We start from the raw sequence: 21,377 nt of genomic DNA, 5'->3' as shown, positions 1-21,377 counted from the left end.
ATAGCATCTCCATAGCAGAAAACATTGTGGGGGAGGGGTGTTATGGCTATAAGTATAGATTTTGGCTAGAGTAGACCCCCCACCTACTGGCATACGCTGATTTAATGTACATTTTTTTAAGGATACTTCCTTTTTTCTCATTGCAAAACATTTGCAGAATAGGATTATAAATAACATCCAGATTTCTGATTTCAGTCAATTTCCCGTATGCGGTTGCAAAAATATTACTTTTATTGTCATGTGAACTTCCAACTACTTGAAATAACTGAGCCGTATATCAGAGACCCACACTGAGAAGCCTATACAACTAGCTTTACCTTCTCATCTTGAGCGCAGTCCAACATGGCGTCATCTGCGACTTGACCTGGGGGTGCAGATTCGACGGCTTCCAAAACCTTGGGCGGCTCCTTTTCCTCCTGTGCCAATTAAAATTGTTTTTAAGGTAAATTAGAATGAGCTTCACACGATTCTTTTTTTTTTTTCTTTATAAAGTAGAGATTGTATATCAGACTCTTGACAAGTTTCTGATACAAATCTGCAATGTGCGAGTAGAAGCCTGTGGCCGCCTGCACACGGGCGGAAATCCCGCGGCGTGATTTTCCGCGGGATTTCCGCCACTGAAAGCCTGCATAGGAGTGCATTACAATACGCACTCCTATGCAGACGGCCGCGGTTTGGCCGCGCGAAATGTCGCGCGGCAAAAAAAACGTGGCATGTCCTATTTCTGTGCGGGGCTCGCAGAGCCTCGCACAGAAACGTCACTCACCCGGCCGCCGGCTCCGGTCTGCGCCGGCTGCCGGCACATGAAAGAGCCGGGGCCGCCAAGCGCGGGTGAGTACGTGAGAATTCTCGCCGCCAGATCCGACCCGCCCGTCTGCAGGCGGCCTAAGGCTGGTGTCACACGGCCGTGGAGAGATCGCCGCGAGAAGAGATTTCTTGCAGGCCGCAATTTTTTTTCCCATGCAACATCGCATAAGTGAAAACATCACAAATGTGAAGGACACCATTAAAAACCATGGGTTTCATACCACAATTCTGTGTTTCCATGCGCTCTCGCATGGTGTGGAAAATTGCGCAATTTTATCACCTGTGTGAAACCAGCCTAAAAAGAACTAGTGAGCTCCTTGCAACATGTCCAAGTACATACTTACACTTACAGTCCCAATGAAACAATCTTGACTCATCTTTTTTTTTTTAATCTCTGCAGTGCCGTTCCCCTGCTACTCCTCCGAGGCCTCCTAGGCGTTACAATGCTTATCATCAATAGGGACACGTCCCATATAGTCTAACATTTCGCAACAAGGCCAACAGTGTCAGGCTGTACGGACATGGCCTGCTGATAACGGTGCAATGACATCAGAGGGGCCTGCTGATAACGGTGCGATGACATCAGAGGAACAGAGATAGAAGAAAAGAGGCTCCAAAACTGTTATTTCATGGAGTACAACTATTTACTACATCAGGCAGGCCCTCTTTAGACTGGTCAGTATTATTCATGATATTCGTTTCCTTTTTTAAATACTTTTGGCCAAGAAGCTGAAACCCTGTTAATTTGAAGTCAGTACAAAATTATCGAAAAATATACCTACATAATATTTTGGATTTTGTTGAATTGGTCACGGCTTTTGCCACCAAAAATGCTATTAAAAAGTTGAAATGTGTTTTTTAAAGAAGCTTTCAAAAATGTTGCAATAAGGAAGCCTTAGGCCTCATGTCCACAACAGGTGCGGATTTCCTTAGCAGATGCATTGAGGGTCATCATTACATTTATTTTCTTTTATTGCATGCGGGAGATCACAAATTGCATTTTTTTTTCCAAACAGATGTACACGAATGCACTGCGGATTATCTGTGCGCAAAAACTCCGCAACCACCACCACCCAGCCTTTTCCCCCATCTCCCTAATTGATTTTAACCTTCAAACCCACAAATGTGAATGAAGACTTTCACCCCAAAATGGATCCCCGTTTGTCCTGTGTTCAGAAGCTTACGCATTGTGGCCCCAATATGTCTGTATACACAATGGGGCCCAAACCAAAAGGAGCATTACACTCCAACTGTTTAACTCTTACGTGATCGCCGTTATCCATTGGATAACGGCGATCACGTGACCGGTGACCACTAACCGCGGTCCTTGGTCATTGCTCCAGGTTCTCAGCTACCTTTAGTAGCCAGGAGATTTTTAATTTCCTGGGCCCTGCCCAGCTTCTGCGCTTGCATCCGCCATTTTGGTGAGGGGCACATGCGCCGAAGCTGGGGAAAGGTCCGCGGATAAGGATCCCGTTGGGGGGGGGTCAGCGTCGGCAGCCTTAGGTAAGCGATTTCCCCTCCCCTCACGAGATCCATGACGTGAGGGGGAAACAAGTTTTTTTTTTTTTTACTTTTGGGTAAATGACCAAGAACCACGTATTGTGGCCTCCTCAGGCTCTTGGCTATGTTTGGTAGCCAAGATTGGGGAGATTTTAAATTACCCTGGCAATTTGCGGCTTTTGCACATGCGCCCGCCATTACGTGGACAGGCGCATGTGCAGAAGCCATGGTAAGATCCCCGGATAAAGGATATGAGAGAAGATGAAACTTAAACTTTTTTACCTCTTCTTTTTACACTTTACATGATTTTGTAATTTCCTGGGCCGCGAGCCCTGGGCACGTACCTGACGTTTAGGTCTGGCACGCATGCACAGAAGGAGACGTCAGGTTCTGGAAGGACCAGAACGTCGGAGGACGGGGCTAAATATGGCTTTATTAATATAGGTGAGATCTACCATCCACAAAGCACACTACACTCTTGAGCCTACGCTGTCAGCAACATCCAGTATTACCTCCTATGACTAGTGAGTAATTCAGCAAGATAACTCCTGCACAGACCATTATCTCTGGGCCCATCACTAATCACACTGAAGGTCAACAGGCACATGAAGCTAAATGTTGCTCCAAGCCCAACAATCCTACCCATGAGAGTGCCCTCAGGCCAGTCGTGTATGTCTGGTATCCCTCGCCTAAGCCTCATGTAGAATCCACAATCCTGTATTACAACATCAAGCTTGTATGCAGGTCAGCCAACACGGTCACTTGCCCAATATTGGTCACGGTGACATGCAGAGACCTTTGCAGTTCAGTGTCGTATGCCGCATATCAAGGCTGAACCACGGCTCAGGACACGGATGCTTCACCTGCTGCCCAAGGCAGGACCGGGCATAAACTGTGGGGGTCTTCACCCCATAATGTAGAGACAAGGGGGCCCCCAGTCAGAGGAATACGAACGCCATGTAGTTATTTACATAAGAGAATCTAGTAAAATAACCAGTTCTTCCCACGTACCTCTTTCTTTGGAAGGTCATCTTCCCTTATTGTACCATCATCCTCTGTTACTTGTTCTGCGGGAAGAAGAGGATCCTCGTTGCAAAAGACATGGCGGGAGGGAAGCCTGAAAGAAGGAGCACACAAGGACAGTCAGGGGGGTATCTACATAAAACAATACGGCCATTACTCACTATGATAACCATCTAGACAGCAGAATGGGACAATGGCTGTATAGGTTGTTGCCCAATTATCCTGGGTCAAAGAGTAGTAAAACAAAGGGGGCAGAGAAGGCCAAGTAAAACAAATGTCATTACTTGCTACGTGTCGCCAGGTACTATCTTGGTGATTTTTCTTGTGTGTGTATTTTGCATGAGCGGCAGCATGGCCACCTATGAGAGATTGGTACGGTGTATTCTGCGTGCAAAACCCGCATGTGGCATACGCTATACCAACAGGACAGCCCTTATAGCGCGTACCGTCAGGAGTTTTCCAGTGTACACACTAGACATAAAAACACGTGAGATGTGAGCAGGCCAGTCCAGGGATCGCCCCTCGAGATCACATTAAGTATGGAAGTAACAACATGTGATGTGTAGATGGTCAGTAAGAGCTGAGGAGCTTCCAGAGGACGATTCCGGTGATGCATTATACATTAATGTACAACTCCATTCTACACTACATTACAGCCCACATACTGAGGAGAGAACCTTCCCTTACAATGAGATACATCTCACAGTACTCTGCGGCCGCACGCACCCGTCATCCAGAAGACCGTAAGAAGCTGATGCCGGGATGAAGTCTTCCCTACGTGAGACTACTATGCAACGTCTGCAATCAGACGGGAGCGACTGCGTCAGGAGGAGTTGTAAGAGAATGCGATGTTAGAGACTGTCACCATCTTTTTGTAGTCCTGTCTGAGGGTAAAGGTAGGAACAGGCACACTGATTACAGTGATAAGTCTAATGTATGTATACATGCAGTAGTTTAGGAGAAACTTGCACTTTATTAGTAGCAGCCAGGGGACTACAGGAAGTAGTCCTCGATATCCAGGAGCTTCACCTTCCCTGGCCTCCAGCCACTGATCCAGATAGCTGTCTGCCCATTACTGTGCATAGAGAAAATTGTCCATCAGTGGCTGGATGGTGAGGTGGGTGCGGCTAGTTCAGGCTCATGAATATAGAGGACTACTTCCTGTAGTCCTCTGTGTGTGGCTGCGGCTCACAAAACCCAAGTTTCTCTCAAACTACCGCACAGATCCATACAGACATATCAATGCAATCCACGTGCCTTTTACTATGTTATGTTGCCCTCAGATAGGGCTGCAAAAAAATGGTGATCGATCCCCTTTAAGGACTGTCTATGGGCAGCTGATTGCAGATATTGGTTCATCTAATCACAGCCTTGTGTTAAGATGCTTGGGATCAGATGATAAACAAGCAAACATACATCAAACGACGACAACTTATATGCTGGGCCAAAATCATGACTGTCAGCAGCACCTCTCCCCGTGTAAACAAGGGATGGGGTGCTGACCACAATGAAACTGTAGGAGGAAGAATTTAACATTAACATTTGTGTATTTTATGCGCGGCCTTCCTGGTTTTTTTTTTTTTTTTTTAAACTTTCTTCTTAGGTTTCCTTGCAACATGCATAAAAACCGCCATCCATCATGTAATTACATATGTACTGCATTCCCACCGCACCCATAGAAACCAACAGGGCTGCATCTGCGTACAATGTGGTAAAACAGAACCTGCTGCGTTCACGGGTGCGAACAGAACAATGTACTTTCATCGACTCCATTCACCGCGGATTATGCGCACAAAATACGCAATTATGAAGCCCATTTGTGTGATCCCGGCTGTACCATTTGTGACTAGACTACAGACCACGTAGCCGGGTCCTGCGGTCGTACCCCCAGCTACTCCTAGTACTGCTGCACAGTCAGCCTGTTACTATGGAGACACATCATTCTGTAGAGGAGCTGCAGGCACAAAACAGGAATTATTTTAAGACTTCTGGCATCATTGATTCATGTATTATTTCTTGTGCGCTGCAGGAGAAACACAACGATGGTGACGGCAGACACGGCCTTTACACCGTCCAACAATGTCAGTAGGGGGAGCCGGCACAATGACCGGGCCAACCAGATATTTATACACACCGCTAAGTAGATTAGTAACGGATCCCATTTACCCTTTTGCCCTTAGAGCGTCCGCTCCCCTGAGAACACAAGTTTGTCACAACAATTAAACTACACCACGGCCCATTTACACGTAGCGATGGATGCGCAGAGTTCGTCCAAATGAACAAAATGCATGACAATCGTTACATTTAAACGCAGATCCATCGTGCGCCATTCCGTTATTTTTTGTTTGTCGCTTACTTTTAACCAGCATAAAAATCATCGCCGGTTCGCTCATTTCTCGCTCCGTGTTTTACATAGGTCAAGCGCTGAGCGATTCTCAGCGGCGATCTCTGCACGAACTAGCGGAGATGTCACCCGCTCGTGTAGACGAGTCGTCCGGTGTAAATGGCACATAACTGTATTACTCCTCATGTACTATAGCCCATTACACTCCAGAGCCCAATTGATCGCAGCCTTCAGAGCTGAAATCTGCAAGGACTTTCCACGGGCCAAATGTCAATCGCTGATAGTAACCACATCTATAGGAAAACTGCCGACAGTTTGTATAAAATGTGCCTCAATGTATTCCAAGTATGAAGGGATTTGAGGAAACCAGATGGTACAACAGATGCGAGCCGAGTCTGAAAATATGAAAACCAAAGCGCCACATACAGAAACATGTACCGCTACATACAGCAACACATCCCGCTACAATCTATACGCCGTCAATGGAGTTGTGGATACAGAAAGAGAAGGGAAAAGAAAAAAAGTCACAAACTGATTGTCCATTATAGACTACTGTGCATCTGATTGTGTAGCAGCATCCATCCTCTATTATAGAACCATGGGATCGTTCCCAGCGCTTAACATTTACTCCATCGCGTCCTTCTACACCCATAATTAGTCCACTGATCTACTTAGGCACGCCGAACCTGGAGTAGTGAGACTAAGGCCACTCACACAGGCTCTTGCAAAAACGCTGCATTTACTGTGTTTTCAGCCGCGCTGACATGCGTTTTTGACAGCATTTAACTGCATTTTTAGCAGTTATAAACCGCTGCCAAGCAAGATAATGCCAGAACTGGAGCAGCGCAGTCAAAAATGCAGTAACCCCCTGCTACCATGTTTTCAGCAGCGCTGAAAATTCATCCCATTCATGTCAATGGGCAAAGAATCGCTTTAAAAAAACAAAAAAACAAAACAGAAACACATGAAAATAGAACAGACGGCGTTAAAAAAACACCGCGTTTTAGCGCATGTCTGAGGAGCCCTATGGAAATCGATGATGGCGTTTGACAGCATTTAGTGCTGCGCTGAAGTCACATCGTTAAACGCTGGAAAAAACACGTGTGAGGCTGGCCTTAGAGTGACTGTAATAAATAACATAAGCTTTCCATAGACTGCACTTCCCTGTGTGGAAGACTCCCATAAACGTACAAGTGTGCCGATTGATTCCAGTCATTGCAGAAAGCTCCCGAGTGGTCGTTTCTCACAAATCCCTTGCTGTGTAATGTGCCTCCTGACAGCAGGCACTTTCTTGCTCAGGAGGAGTGTTGAGGGTGTACATAGGCTTTAATCCACAGTCTTCTAGCAATATATATTACATAGAACCTGTCATATCCTATAAAGCACTGACTGAAGAACAGTCATGTTCACAGATGGCCCGACAACGTCCAAGGTTTACAGCGAGGGAATGGGTAGCTTGGTAAGTATCATAAGCACATTTCCAGACTACTCCTTCCCATGTTGTTACTGGCCATAAAATTTTCTTTTTGATGCAAATTGGATAGAATTAATTACTTTTGCATAGATGTTACAAAATTTGCTTGGAAACGGGGCTTGGAGTCACGCGGTCAAGGCCTAGTGGGCCTCTCCCTGTCCAGACAGCCTAGAATAACAGGTCTCTGTTTATAGGGTCTGTTCTTGGTGAGGAAAGGAGGGCAAGGTCCCAACTCAAAACCCCTTTTCAGGGCAGATTTTTTAAGTATAGTTTTTCCTGAAATGCTGCAGTATTTTAGAATTAAAAATAAATAAATTTTAAAAAAGTACACATCTGCGCTCTGTATACCGTTCCTCAAGTTCATGCAAACTTTGGTTTGGGCAGTATGAACCTGGTGACAATACAAGTCATAACGCACATGCATGATTATAAGGCTCAGTGTACATTGAGCCCAACCACGTCATCGGTGGTATCCGTGTACTCTAAAGAGACGTTGAACGCACAGCACACAATGTTTTCTGCAGTGGCCTTCTGTATAGCAGAGCAAAGTCTGCCAAGCTTCCCGGTAACAGTTTAGGGTGACGTATTCTGACGCACGGAATCCCGAAGGCCAAAAAGACACTCGACTGAACCAATAGAACCCTATGTGTTAGACACATTTGCTCCAAACATAAGGATCAGATGCAAAGTGCACAGAGACCAAACTAATTTGATTTTTACTTCTCGTTTGTTGGTATTATGAAATGAAGGAACTTCCCAAAAAAGGTCAAGGTATAAAGCAGAATATCTGTGGCCGGCTCACCTGCGGATGCAGCGGTTACTTGGATTAGCTCAGTTTGACATTATAAAACATGAGAACATGTTGAGCTTAGAGAATAAAGGTCATCACGGTATCTCCGGACTGGAACATATTGCTAATTAGAAATACATCAATATTCAGTGTGTAAACTGAAGAAAATGAATAAAAACCTGAAAAATAAACCCATCTCTATGGACAACCGCCAAACTGAAATTGTAGCCCCAGCTTCTCATTTACGAAGAACTATATCCAGCAGGGTCATATGTCCCAGATACCAAGACTGGTTGAACCACGGACAGACATCCAACAGAAGATCACAAAGCAGTAGACCAAACGTGACTGATCCTAGAGGTGGGTGTCAGGTGGCTCACCTGGTATCAACGATGTGCCACAGTAGACCAACTGACCCAGTAGAACAACAGTGGGGAAGTTAAACAAATTTCCACAAGGACCATTCAGCGTACCTTGCGTCGACTGGATGTCTATAGCTGAAGAACGACAAGGTGCTTCTGAAGACCCTGCATCCTCCCCAACAACGTCTAGGACATCCTTCGTCTAAGACATACTTCGTCTTTAGACGCATGGCAGAAGGTTTCGTGGAGTGAAGATTTCCTTTCCCTGATGAACCAGATTGACAGCTATGTTCACAATTGGCATAAACAGCATGAAACCTTATCCCATATGTGTACCATTGGGGTTCAACAGGCAAGGTCATAGTCTGGGGAGGGTTTTCTCTGCATGTATAAGACATTGGGCATCATACTACAATCCTTGAATGGTGAACACGACAGGGACCTGTTAGATGACCATCCACACCCAAATCTCCAGAAAGTCTACCCCAACCACACTGCCAATGCATGAGGTCGTTGAGCTTGGATCACACTAGGCAGTGGTTGGAGAAACACAACTATGAATTCTCCACACTGCCTTAACCACTAAACTCACCGAACTATAGGGTTGTTTTTACATGAACGCATGTGAGAACGCAGAATTATGAAACCCATGCTTTTTAATTGTTTCATTCACATCTGCAATGTTTTCGCTCATGTAATGTGAAAAAGAAATTGTGACATGTGACATCTTGCTGTGATAAGCTATACTAGATTATTTATCTATATATCGGTACTGGTGCATTAGGTCTCCACCGGAAGTATGGGTGGAGACATAGTGATTGACTGTATCTGCCCTCTTAACGCCCCCAAGCTCCTGATTGATTAGGGCAGCGGTTTGCCGTGGCTGGAGGAGCTGGCGAGCAGGAGCGGCAGTGGAGGGACTGACAGACCCAGCTTCAGGAGCTGTCCAAGCAGCAGCCTGAGTGGCCGCAGCAGGACTAACGGAGGCACATGCTGGAGTTGCCCGACTTTGAGCAGGCGTCTATGGAAATACTAGCGCGGATAGGAGCGGAGCCATGGAGGGTAAAAGTGCAGTTGGCGGCGGCAGCAGCAGGGAATGGGAGCAGACATGCGAGCGCGGCTGCATCGCAGGAACCCAGCAAGGACAGTGTTAGCAGCGGCAGTGGGGGGCGGGAGCAGAGATGTGAGCGTGGCTGCATGAGAGGGAGGTCAGCGAGGACAGTGACAGGGGGGACAGGAGCGGAGATGTGAGGTCAGCTTGGACATGTACCGGCCATCCCCCTGATAGCTGACACATTTGTGTCTGGGGAGGAGTGTGTACAGCAGCCAATCGCAGCTGTGGCCATCACCTGGGTGTTCCCTCTAACTGAGGGAGGCCAACTTGTGTCTCCACCCATAGTTCCGGTGGAGACATATGACACCAGCACCCTATCTATACCCATGTTTTCCTATGGGGTCTCCAAAATATCGAATCGCAATGCACAATCTTGCGATTTTCGTATGATGCGTTTTTAACTCCTATTGCCTTTCGCACAAAGAAAATTGACCTTTTCCTGCAAATACTCCCACACCACGTGCAAACATCTCAAGTACAAAAATGCAGTATTACTGTCATTTTCTCGCCTGTGTGAAACTAGCCTAACCCTACTGAACATGTTTGGGATATGCTGGAAAGGGCTGCGAGATCTGCTCCCACTTATCCACAAAATGTGCGCCAACTGACGTAGCTGCTGCAGCAGGCACGAGGCAAGTTGACTATGAAGGTGTTCACCACCTTGTGGAATCTGTTCCGACATTTGAAAGCCGTGATTGCCCAAACAGCCAGCAGACTTTCCCCTCTTCTACATTCTGACCACACGCATGCTCAGCCAAAAAGAATGTGCAAATGTAAGGGAGTGCCGCGTGACAAAAGAGGGTTTGGCCATCAGCCATCTAAAACACATGGGCATCCATAATGTAAAAAAAAAAAATTTTAGATGCCAAGATATAAATCAACACATAGAATAAAGAGTGTTCTCACGGGGCCGCGGGCACAATCTACACCAACAGTAGTGGGAATGTAGGAGCGTACTTGAATACCGATATAGGCATGCAGTAAGCTCCCGGGTTCAATCTATAAAATTAGTCAAAAAAATCTAAGAATTAAAAAGTCAAAATGAGGCTTTTGAGTCACACTGAACCATGTGGCGCCCCCTGGGGCAAGCTGTGACTTGCTGCATGTTAGGTAATAAACTAAAAAGAGCAGGAATGTGATCTTTGCACAAATACAGATCACAGTCTTATCGGAAGGCAGCGGTGGTATACCGTCATTACCGTCCGCAGATGGTGACAGCGGTAAATAACATGAAGATCTCGTTTTCAATAAACGGTAATTACCATCAGTTGGCGATGCCGCCTCCATCCCCGCAGTCTATGTGACCTCCGGGAAGAGCGCTCAGCGGAGGACATTCCTGCCTCTTTTTATCCATTACATTTTATAGTCTGTGTATGTAACAGCTGCCAAAAGCCATCATGATTATCATATTAGCAAATGCCCTGGCACGAGCTGTAATACATCAGCTAAACACAAGCACCGCAGAGCCATACATACAACACTACTCTGATGGTACAGCCAACCACGGCGGGGCTCGGAGACGGAGATTTATCACCCTGGAGGCCTACAGACAACAGAGGTGTTCTCCAGCCCCTCGTGTATGCGGCTTCAACAGCGGCCCTCAGATCATCAGAACGAGGAGCAATGCTATATGGTGTGACAGCGTACGGCACAAGCTCTGCCAGTTCATGGGCCGAGCTGTATGAAGAGTCTAAAGAGATAAAACATTCATTGACTCAAAGCCTGGGGGAAAACTCTGCAAATACATTCAGTAACTGAGGGGGGGGGGGGGGGGGGGGGATTTCTTGAGAAAGCCATCACGAGCAGAAGACTGCGCTCGTCTTCACACTCCCAATTAACCCTTCAATATGCCATTATACACTGACAGGCCAAGTAATGGGATAGCAATATGTAATTAATTCAATGCAGCAGCCCCCGTCACATAGCCCGCGGGTGGGAGAAAGTCTACCAGAGCGCCTCTGTTAACACCACGACACCGGGCAAAGCACCTCACCTGGGCTAGTGAGGTTGCCAAGTGGCGCAATCCTATGACAGTTATTGATGAAGAAGATCGCACAGCTCCTGCCACACAGTTATAAAAGAGGAGATCACGGCTCATCCTCCTGACGGCATACTTATGGTCTGTAGCTTATTTAGGTAAATCTAGAAGGTAATAATTAAACTGGAAGTAATAGTATAGCTGTGCTGATGCATCGTGGGATAGATGTGAAAGTGAACCTAAAATCTCTCTCTCTCAAGATGGTGCCCGATAAACATCAGACAGGGGGCTGCACTGCATGGAAGTGACTGGTAAACAGGCTATCTCATTCATATATTTTTTTTTCTCTTTTTCCGCCGGATAGCCCATTAAAAGGAAGTCACCACAGTTGAACAAGTGTCCTAGGTGTGAGACTACCCTATTAACTACATCTGTACAATACTATTAATGGTTGCTGCTGTGATCAGTCCCTCAAAGTGTTAAAAAGTCTACAAGATCTCTTCTGGCTTAGGAACAGCACTATGTGAAGAGTGGGGAGCATGGCCTTCCTCTCGGAGCATCGGCCTTCCCAGCACTGATGCAGAGCGCTCCCCTCATCCTGGCAGCGCTCCACACATTAATGCCCAGTAACCGTATTAATGGTAGAAGTGATGAGCTCAGCACGATTACTCTGTGCCGAGGTCTATGCAAACAAAATTAATCCCAAGACCAGTGTGGTGATATAGTGCTCTCACTACCGCTCTTTGTATCAGGGCTTTTATGTCTTGTGCGTCTGAGCGCAGTCTGAGGTCACAGAAGACTCGCTGCCATCACGCTAATGCCATCCGACAGGCGGCCCGCTGCATCACCGTGGTCTGTGAAGCAGAAGTACAATCAGACTCTTGCCACGATACAAAGTATCTCAAAGACCATCGAGGATTACAGGGTTTCCCAATGAAGTATCTTGATAGCGAATCCCTTAGTTTCATCACCCCTCTCTATGCCAAGAAAGTGGGAGCCTGGGAGCCTGGGAGCCCGGAAGCCCCATGGCCAACAGCGTGCCAAAGCTAATCCAGGCCCCGACTATATGGCAAGCTGAACACATACACAGAGCATTTATTGGCAAGTCTAAGAGTGGCAATGGGTTCATTACTGGAGTTTTCCTTCAAAGTGAGCGTTCACCTTTTTAGCCCAACATTTTGGGCCAGTTCTCAGAGAACCCCAAATCCGCAGGGATAGATAAAATTCCAGCTTCCAATTGTCGCCAACTAAAGAGGGCTTTGAGTATACGAGTAAGCTCCTTTACTGGTGGCTGGAGTCAAACCATTATTTAAATAGGTATGGCCGTATTGGCCCATAGGGTTGAGCGAACCGAACCAGTAGAACTGTGTTTCAGTTCAAACTTTGCTAAAACTTTGGTTTGGTGAGAATCCAAACCGGAAGTTTATACATACCCCCTAAAACTACTTTTGAACACTGTCTGAAACTCGGGTGGTCCTGCAATAGATGTGGCTCAGTGGTTAGCACTGTTGCCTTGAGGTATTGGGGTCCTTGGTTTGAATCTGACCAGGGGCAACATCTGCATGGAGTTTGAAAGACTAATGCGGATGTTGTCCTTGGTCAGATTTGAACTTATGACTCCAGTGCTGCTAGACAACAGTGCTAACCCCTGAGCCACCATGCTCAACAACAAGAAACTCAAAGAACCTACAAACTCCATGCAGATGTTGCTCTTTGTCAGATTTGAACCTAGGGCTGAAGAACTGTAAGGCAACAGTGCTAACCACTGAGCGGCCAAGCTGCTCTATGCCTCCTTCCTTTTCCGGAGGAGGCACATAAGACGCCACAAAAATACCAGGAGAACATATCATCTGTGGACAACCCATAGATGTCCGAGATGGGAAAACCCCTTTAACGATGCAAGATCTCCAACCCTATAGATATACTATCAGCACAGGACTTTGGACTTCTATGGAACGGGGGAAAGGAGAGGGATGTCCATTGTTAAAAAGACTTGATATATACACATCGGAAAGGGTTAAAAATCGGGTAACCCTAAACGATGTGCCAACAATCACGTATGCAGACACTCAACACCGCATGTGCAGGAATATAACGGAAACAATTTCTGTCCTTTACAACGGAGGCTCTAAATAGCGCATACCGAAGAGCCCTGAATGTCCTCAGACTGCTGATGTGCCAATATCCTACACGCAGGCGGCCATCAAGTATGAAGCCCGTAAAGCAGCCCGAGCACCGGAAACCTTATATTTACCGGATAATACAGCCTTCACCTAGTAGAGTAATGACCTGCAAACCCAACTGGATCACCTTCTCCTCTCCGCCTTGTAATGCTAATCACTAAGTAAGCGCCAGGAGAAGACTGGTGAAGAAACGGCATTACCAGGTCAATATGAGGCATCAGCACCCTGCTCGCCTTGGTGCCCATCTACCGCTGGGGAGCTTTATGGGTTTCATGTGGGAGGACGGACTTCTTTTGAGCAAAGTTCGACTTAGAGACTGTTCAAGAGCTTCCAATGCAGATGAGACAATATTCTGAAAGCCCAACGGACGCCATTACATCCAAAAGGGCTCGGGTGTGTGTGTTCCGGACTGGGATTCCGTTTTTCTGTTCCGATGAAAAGTAAATAAATATATACACAATAAAAAAATAGAAGTATTGGCAATTTTTGGTCCTCACAAAGAGCATCCATGTAAACTAGAAGCCTTCCCAACTGGAGGTCCTCCTAGTCCTCATCAGACATGTTATAGGATGTAGCAGAAGCACAGATTTCTTCACAGATCAGACTGTGAAGGGTTAATGGGTAAACCTACTAAGCCTCACATTTTGATGAAAATCAGCAACTAGTCACAAAGATAACCTGCAGCCAAATGGCAGAGCGGTAAAACACAACATACCTGCTGATGTACAGAAAGAATCATATAGTACAACTCTGGACTACTTCTGTACAGACACTACATTATATAGGTGGCGCCTTCCCTTTAAGGCTTCCTATAGATTTTTTAGTAATTGAAACCATATAGAGTAACCTTTCCCTACTGGTTGTCAATACATAACTATGGGGCGGGCATCTTTACCCAGCTAGATTCAATGTGATGCTTTGCAGTAGCCTCATGGACCATTCATACAGTGGAGAGGAACCCATTGACTGGTATGGGAGACTCTTAATGAGCAAAGTTGCCGACATGAAGAGCACCTGTATGATAGTCAAGCCCCCTATTACCTCCAACAGCAAGGAGGTCTCCTATGAGATGGCTCCAGTTTGATTTCCCAAGAGCTAACCATTCATTACACATTAGTAAATCCGCTGTGCCGATACATTGGGTGGATCAATAAGACGTGTTTGTTATTTGTTTTTGGTGACTCAGAAGACATATTTGCAAACAGATTCCATCACAATAAGGCAGCAGATCAAGAACAATAGGTTTGGATTAACTCGTGGATCTCAATTAAGGAGGCTCTGATTCCAAGTGACACAAGACAAACCACGCTGCGCTATCAGACGACCTGCGTTATCAGATGACGCTGCAGGATAATCACCATACAAAGGGTTCCAGAAGTCTCCAGAGTTGTGAGGGTCTCACTTCTCCGACGCCAACTAGAACAGGTTTCCTGGAAAAAGCCAACTAAGCATCAGTCCCCATGACATAATGGATGAAGAGAATCCCTGGAGCGGCCCTTTAACATGTCATACTGTACATTCCTTACAGCAGCCTCTGAATGCAAAGTAATGTTGCCCGTGTGTGCAAGCCAAATGGGCGGGAACAGACGCTGCGTGGCTATTAACACTTTATGCAGATAGAGCGATAGATATTTAAGTCGTTTGCAAGATTATCTTTGCGTGTAAATGGGCCTTCAGTGAAGACTTGTACTCCCTATGTAAGAAAACATTCTCCAGAATTGTTTTAACTGTGTAGTTCCTATGTTATTCCCCTTGACAACTGGGGGTTACCAGTCTCCTTGCCAAAGAGGCATGTCCTCATACGGCCAGCACTGATTGGGCACAGAATGTGCCGCGTCGTCCCCAGCTGGTAACATTCAGTTGACAATGCACTCAATTTCCCTGAGGAACAACAGAGCACTGAATGGCAGAACACCGTTATAAGATGCTCCAGAATTGTATTATAGGGGACACAACAACCCAGAAAGGTGACAGCGGTTCTCTAAGTGGATTTTCCTAATATTGAAAGTTATCCCCTATGCAGTCAGACCGCCACTGATCATCACGCAAATGTGGGGTCCTGCGGACTCCTGAAGGGGGCGGTAGTTGAGCATTCATTTCAACGGGACTGACAAGGCTTTTGCACCAGTCAGATAGCGCCTCCTGATCCCTGTATAGGAATTTGGACAATTGTTAGCGGCAGCCTGGGGTGACTAGCTGATCTCGGACTCCCACTTTAGCACACACCACAAGCAGGCGCAGACAAGATCCCTCATTCTTCCCGCAGCAGCTGCCACCACCGAGTACAACGAGATGCTTGTAGGTCAGCCCTTTGTAGCAGCTCTGTCCGGCCGAGGGACTCCCTTATAGTTTTCATCCGTATACCCCAATAACACGAGTCCAGATTTTAAAAAATTACCTAGGAGTCCATCAGTAACCCCCGAGCTAGAAAATGTGAAAGCCAAATAACATTTTTAATCGCCAAATTATATATAAAAAAAAACAAAACACGACCTTATAAAGAGACTTATTAAATAAATGCGTGAAGGCTAATCTCACACGGGCAAAAGCCTGCCTTATATCGCGCTCACCAACATACAAGGTCCCCGCAGATGGGAGGCGCTTTTTTGTGTTAAAACCGCCTTCCATCATTTCAGGAAAGTGGCAATCCTCCGCTGCGGCAGAGAATCGCGGGGGCTTTCCCATTGGGTAAACCTCACATCACACTGATGTGCGCCTCACACGCCATGCGATGCTGTGCCGGCCCCATCGAAAACAATGGGCGATGCAATGCGTTCCCAGGAATCGCCCAAAGCTAGAACATGCTGCCATTTTCCTCGCGTTGTAATGTGAGGGGGAATAAAAAAAAAAACAAAAAAAAACGCTCATGCGTCAGGCATATTCGTGCGGCTTACAATGCACAAATCTTGCGCATTTTTCTTGACCGTGTGACAGCGGCCTGAGGGTGCGTCACACACAGCCAATTTGTTGCTGAATTTTCACAGCAGAGAAAAAAAAATCCACAGCAAAATTCACCCCTTCAAATTAAATTGATTGAAGGTGCGCAAAAATCTGAGGATTCCGACACATTCTTCTTACGGATTCACTGCAGATTTTTACAGCTGTGGAAAACACCCGCCTGCGCCCCCCTCCTCTCAGTATCTACCATAGTAATATGCCTCCACCACACAAATACCCTCTGTGCCCCCATATGGCAATCGTGCCCCCCCCCCCTCCCAATACAAGGTGCAGTCAGAGTCCCCTTTAGGTAGAGTTGAAGTTGGTAGAAATCTGCTCACTACGGCTTATTGGGTATAATTAGCAAACGAGGCAACAATATTGTCGCACTTGCATAAAATGCGCAATAAGCGAATGATCGACGACCTCAAGGCGTGTCGCTGAGGTACAGGAGACTTCTGGATTGCTTTTTATTCCATTTTTTGGGAGAATAGCTATTCTGGTATTACTTTTCAGGCCTCTTTCACACGGGCGACAGCGATATTGCATCGGTGTTGTGCATGATATCAATGAGTTTTCTCGCGGCAACATCACAATTTTGTAGCACTCGAGGGTAGGGGGAATGGGGCCTATCGTTTGTCATCTGTTTACATGCTGCAGTTACTACTGATTGTGGAATGTAAGGGGTTAAACTGCCAGGCTCTCCATTTATGGTAGTTACCGCAGGAACCTGGCTGTCAGTAGTCAACCAAGCCACTGTCCGAAAAACATTTTTGTGCAGGCTTGAAGCCCATTAGTGACAGCCGTATAATGCCGTTTCACCTTGCCGCCCCCTCCGAGCCTCCAGTTGCGCAGTGATGTTCAGGCAGATTATTTTTCACTACAGTACGGAGTCTGTTAGAGATTCCGGATGCTGTACGCAGAGGACCCCCTGACTACTCCCCATCTCCTGCATGCACTGTATGCTAGAACAGGAGATGGGGAGGAGTCAGGGGGTCCTCTGCGTACAGCGCCCGGCATCTCTGACCAACTCTGGCCCATAACGAAGAAGATCTGTGGGCGAAGTTCTGTTGAGCAGCGGGCACCAATACAATGACAAGAGGAAGCCATCATGGCCGTGCGGAACAGAAGCTCGGGAATGGCGCCGGTCTAAAGGAAACAAATCTAATTCTGTATCCATTTGAACGCTATTTCTAGTACTAATCATCAGTGGAAGACGCCAAACTGCAATCATGGCGGCTCTGATTACCACATTACCCAACGCGCTCACCTTGATTAATTCCGGGGACTGATTACCAGACAGCGAGGGACGGGCGAGTTACCCAATCACTGACCTACCAGCAGCGACACTTCAGGGGATCCTCGGACGTTCTCCCATCTAATCGCCAGTGACATGGCCACCGGCAAGCGCTTCCATCCTCCACGGGGGGGTCAGCGCACAACCCCAAGAGTCTTCCCTACGTTCTCTGTACAACGTTGCGCTCATTGGAAGACCCACTTCACGCTGGGCGGAGCATCACGAGCACTTGTGTAGGCGGTGTTTACACACGCAGGTTCTGTGCAGATTTTTTGTAGGTAGGGGTCATAGAGAGAATAAGGGATGATATGATACAAGCTTCTAGCATCCACTGCTACTTCTAAACTCCAAATAACGCACCCCAATAGCGCCGATTGCTGAGCTGCAGCAGTACTTGTAGGTGCAGCCCGACAGTTGTCAGCAAGGTGCCAGCTCTGGTGGCTGGTGCTGCGCAGTAGCTGCCATCGGCCGCGCTCACACAAATGTATGGTAAAACGCTGAGTATTAAACTACTCTTTCCCGGGGTGTGAAACGGCGTATTGCCGTGGTTTTTGCCTGCGGATAACAGCGTATCTCACGCATGCCGCCACGCACCGGCTGCCTTGTTCATTTTTTTTTTTTTTTACACTTCCCTTCTATTGTTGCTTAGCGATGTCGCGTAAATGTGCTGCACATGTGCAATGTAATTACATATGTACAGTGTGAGTCAGACTGCACATGCGTGAGCTACGTGTCATGTGCGGTCCAAAACTGCTGTCATACGCAGCGAAACGCCAGCTTACCAAGCGAATAACGCGTCCGCTCGTGTGAGCTGGCCCTAAGACTAGGTGCACAGTAGTGGTAACTGCGAGCTGCCCGATATACACGGACCCGGCACACGCATTGGCATATCCTAGTTCTCATCCGTGTTTTATCGGACAGCGAGTACACGTGTACAGCCTCGCAGGCACCCGGCCTAAAGCTAATCCATTAGAGAGGTGTGAAAGGCGCCTGCGGAGCGGTGCGAGACGTACTTAGTAATAAGCATTAGTCGGTGACTAGAAGACAATCCTCTCCTGTACGCCCTGTGCATGACACACCGTGGGTCACCCGGGAGGAGCCGGCGCGGCCATCATGTCTGACAGAGCACTGTATAATACAGCTGTCTCCACCTATAGATGTCCGATGGGGGCGCCCCACACCACAGCCACAAGTCATGACGCAACTGTCACCCACGGCCGCCACGTATCCCCCAACTGTCCTTAAAGGGGAAGCGCAGAGATGACGGAGTGTGAGGCGCCCCGTAGAGAACCCTGCAGGTCACCAAGTATAGGCGGACACATCTAGAGCAGCTGAACCGCTGTCTCCTGTGCCGGGGGCCTCCATCGGACAGCCAGGTTTTAGCACGCACGTCCCCCGATGCTGGGGGTAGATAAAGATCGGACAGCTAAGTTTCAGCACGCACAAGCTTTCTGTCCCCGGGGAGATAAGCAGATTCCTCCCCTCTCCATTCTGAGCACACGTAGCCGGCGGTATGGTGTCGGTGACAGAGTGGTCAGCCAGGAGATGTGCGCAGCCACCATTAGGCTGGGTTCTCACGGGACGGCATTGCCGCAGAATTTCTGCGCGAATGTCCACACAGCAATTCTGCCCGCGGCGCCGAATCCCGGGATTAGCCAGCAAAGTGGCCGAGCTTTTGTAAAAATCTCGTCCACACACTGCAGCCAAGCCGCGCAGAAAACAAAGATGCGGCACGTCAATTCTTTTATCATTTCCGCAGCGGCCTCTCTATGGGGAGAGATGGCCGCAGCAGAATGCAGGCAGCGAAGCCGCTTCAAAGCCCACAGCTAAAAACCGCGGGTTATGAAGCTGCGCTTATCCCGCGTAAATCTTGCGGTTTTTCAGTGCGGTCATTCTGCGAGATTTCTGTCCCGTAAGAACGCAGCCCAAGGCCGGCCGGCCATCTGCGTCAGGATCTTCGGTCAGACGTTCCGTCACAGAGCCGGCTGCAAATATTGGAAGACGATGAGTTGCAGGCGGTCGTTTTTTTTTCCATCCCAAAACTGGGCGGAAAGCAGATGGCCCCCATTATAGTCAGAGGGGTCTGTCGGGCACTTTTGGTCCCATTCAGCGATGGAACCGTTTAGCGGCGGGGATTCCCTTTTGCTTCCCCCAAATGTACCAGGAAAGCAGAATCCCCAGCGCAGGTGTGAGAGCACCCCATGGCAGGGTTCACACGGTCGTACGTGTAAGACGCGGCAAACGTCAGGCAGCGCTTTACCGCTGTGGAGCGGCCGGTGACCCGGACTATTGCCGCGTATGACAGTGAATCTCACGCACGCTGCCATGTGCAGTCCACCAGCGGTTTGTTTTACATTTCCCGCGCTGTCGCTTCGCAATAGCATATACACGCACGCCGCTGCTCATGTAGGAGTAATGTTGATTACGCTCCCGTAAAAGAACAACGGGCTCTCTAAGGCTGCCTGTCCACGGGCAAGTTTCAATTGTGTTCCCCGCGGCGATAATCCGTCCACGTGGACCGCAGTTCAAGCCCTCTATAGCGCTGCTATGAAGAGCGCTTCCCGCCTGTCCACGAGCGGAAAATCATTGTGATTCTCCGCTCACATCCAGCAAATCGCAGCATCCAGCGATTTGCCGCGGTCAGCCTATTAGATGAGGCTGACAGTGGAGATCCATCTGCCGGCTCCTGCTCCCGGGCGGCATCTCCCGCCGCGGATCTCCACAACGCCCGTTGACAGGCAGCCTTAAACAGGAAAACACAAGATGCTGTGTCTTTTGCGCTTCTATATTACACAATGCGTACACACGAACGTGCGCGGTACGCCGTAAGGCAATGTACGATTATCTGCGCATTACTAAGCGCATAAGACGCGGTAATCATACACTTGTGGAAGCGCGGCCTCAGACTCCCCTTACTGGAACCACGATAATAGTCTCAGCAGTGATTACACGCTGTTGTGCGCACCCATCATATGGCGCTCTACTGCTCCTTGCGCCCCCCTCAGAGTCAGACATTATTTCCAACTTTTTTTTCCCCCCGCCAATTAAATTCTTACATAACACGGGTAAAAAAAAAATGAAAATAAAAAAATTCACCCCCTATCCCATCACACGCCAACCTATAATCTCCCCCAGTCACGTACAACAGCACAGAGCGCCTATCGGGATACAGATCCGTACGGTCTGTATGTGCCGCCATACTGGGTCCTCGCTGTCAGCACAGACCATAAAGGTGGGGTTACACTGCTGGGTGACTAGTCAGTCCGTACCTGCTGTGTGTAGAGCCGCTGGCGAGTGCGTGTTCACATGAACGCATGTGCAAAAAACACTCGCCGCAATGCTTGTGCGCCTGACAGTCGTCCCGTGTAAGAGGGCCCTGAGTAATCACCGGACCCTCAGTGATCCGTTCTCAGCAGAACCGCAACCAGAAAAGACCACCGGAGCCAGAGGGAAGAGCCGGCACCGACACCGTCATGTATGTCTCACGCGTGCAAGAAACATACATGGAAAAGCTTACATTTTAAGCAGAGGTTTATGTTTTTAGTGCGTGCTGCGCCCTTACACA

At 47.8% G+C, this 21,377-nt stretch overlaps 1 protein-coding gene across 4 annotated transcripts in view; it reads right to left on the bottom strand.

Moving 5' to 3' along the window:
* Positions 1-21,377, bottom strand: part of SUCO (SUN domain containing ossification factor) — a 72,076-nt gene that overhangs the window by 48,428 nt on the left and 2,271 nt on the right. For 3 of the 4 annotated variants that reach the window (XM_066597300.1, XM_066597301.1, XM_066597303.1), the window contains exons 2-3: positions 3,322-3,427; positions 318-416 (exon numbers count right to left, since the gene is read on the bottom strand). In XM_066597300.1, coding sequence (XP_066453397.1) covers positions 318-416; positions 3,322-3,427 — 205 coding nt within the window. Of the gene's footprint in view, positions 1-317; positions 417-1,151; positions 1,201-3,321; positions 3,428-21,377 lie in introns of those variants that run through there. The other variant, XM_066597302.1, reaches the window with a different exon arrangement.

Source organism: Eleutherodactylus coqui, chromosome 3 (genome assembly GCF_035609145.1).
Source record: "Eleutherodactylus coqui strain aEleCoq1 chromosome 3, aEleCoq1.hap1, whole genome shotgun sequence".
Classification (NCBI taxonomy): Eukaryota; Metazoa; Chordata; class Amphibia; order Anura; family Eleutherodactylidae; genus Eleutherodactylus; species Eleutherodactylus coqui.
Note: the sequence above shows the minus strand (reverse complement) of the source record. Positions and strands in the feature narration are given on the sequence as shown.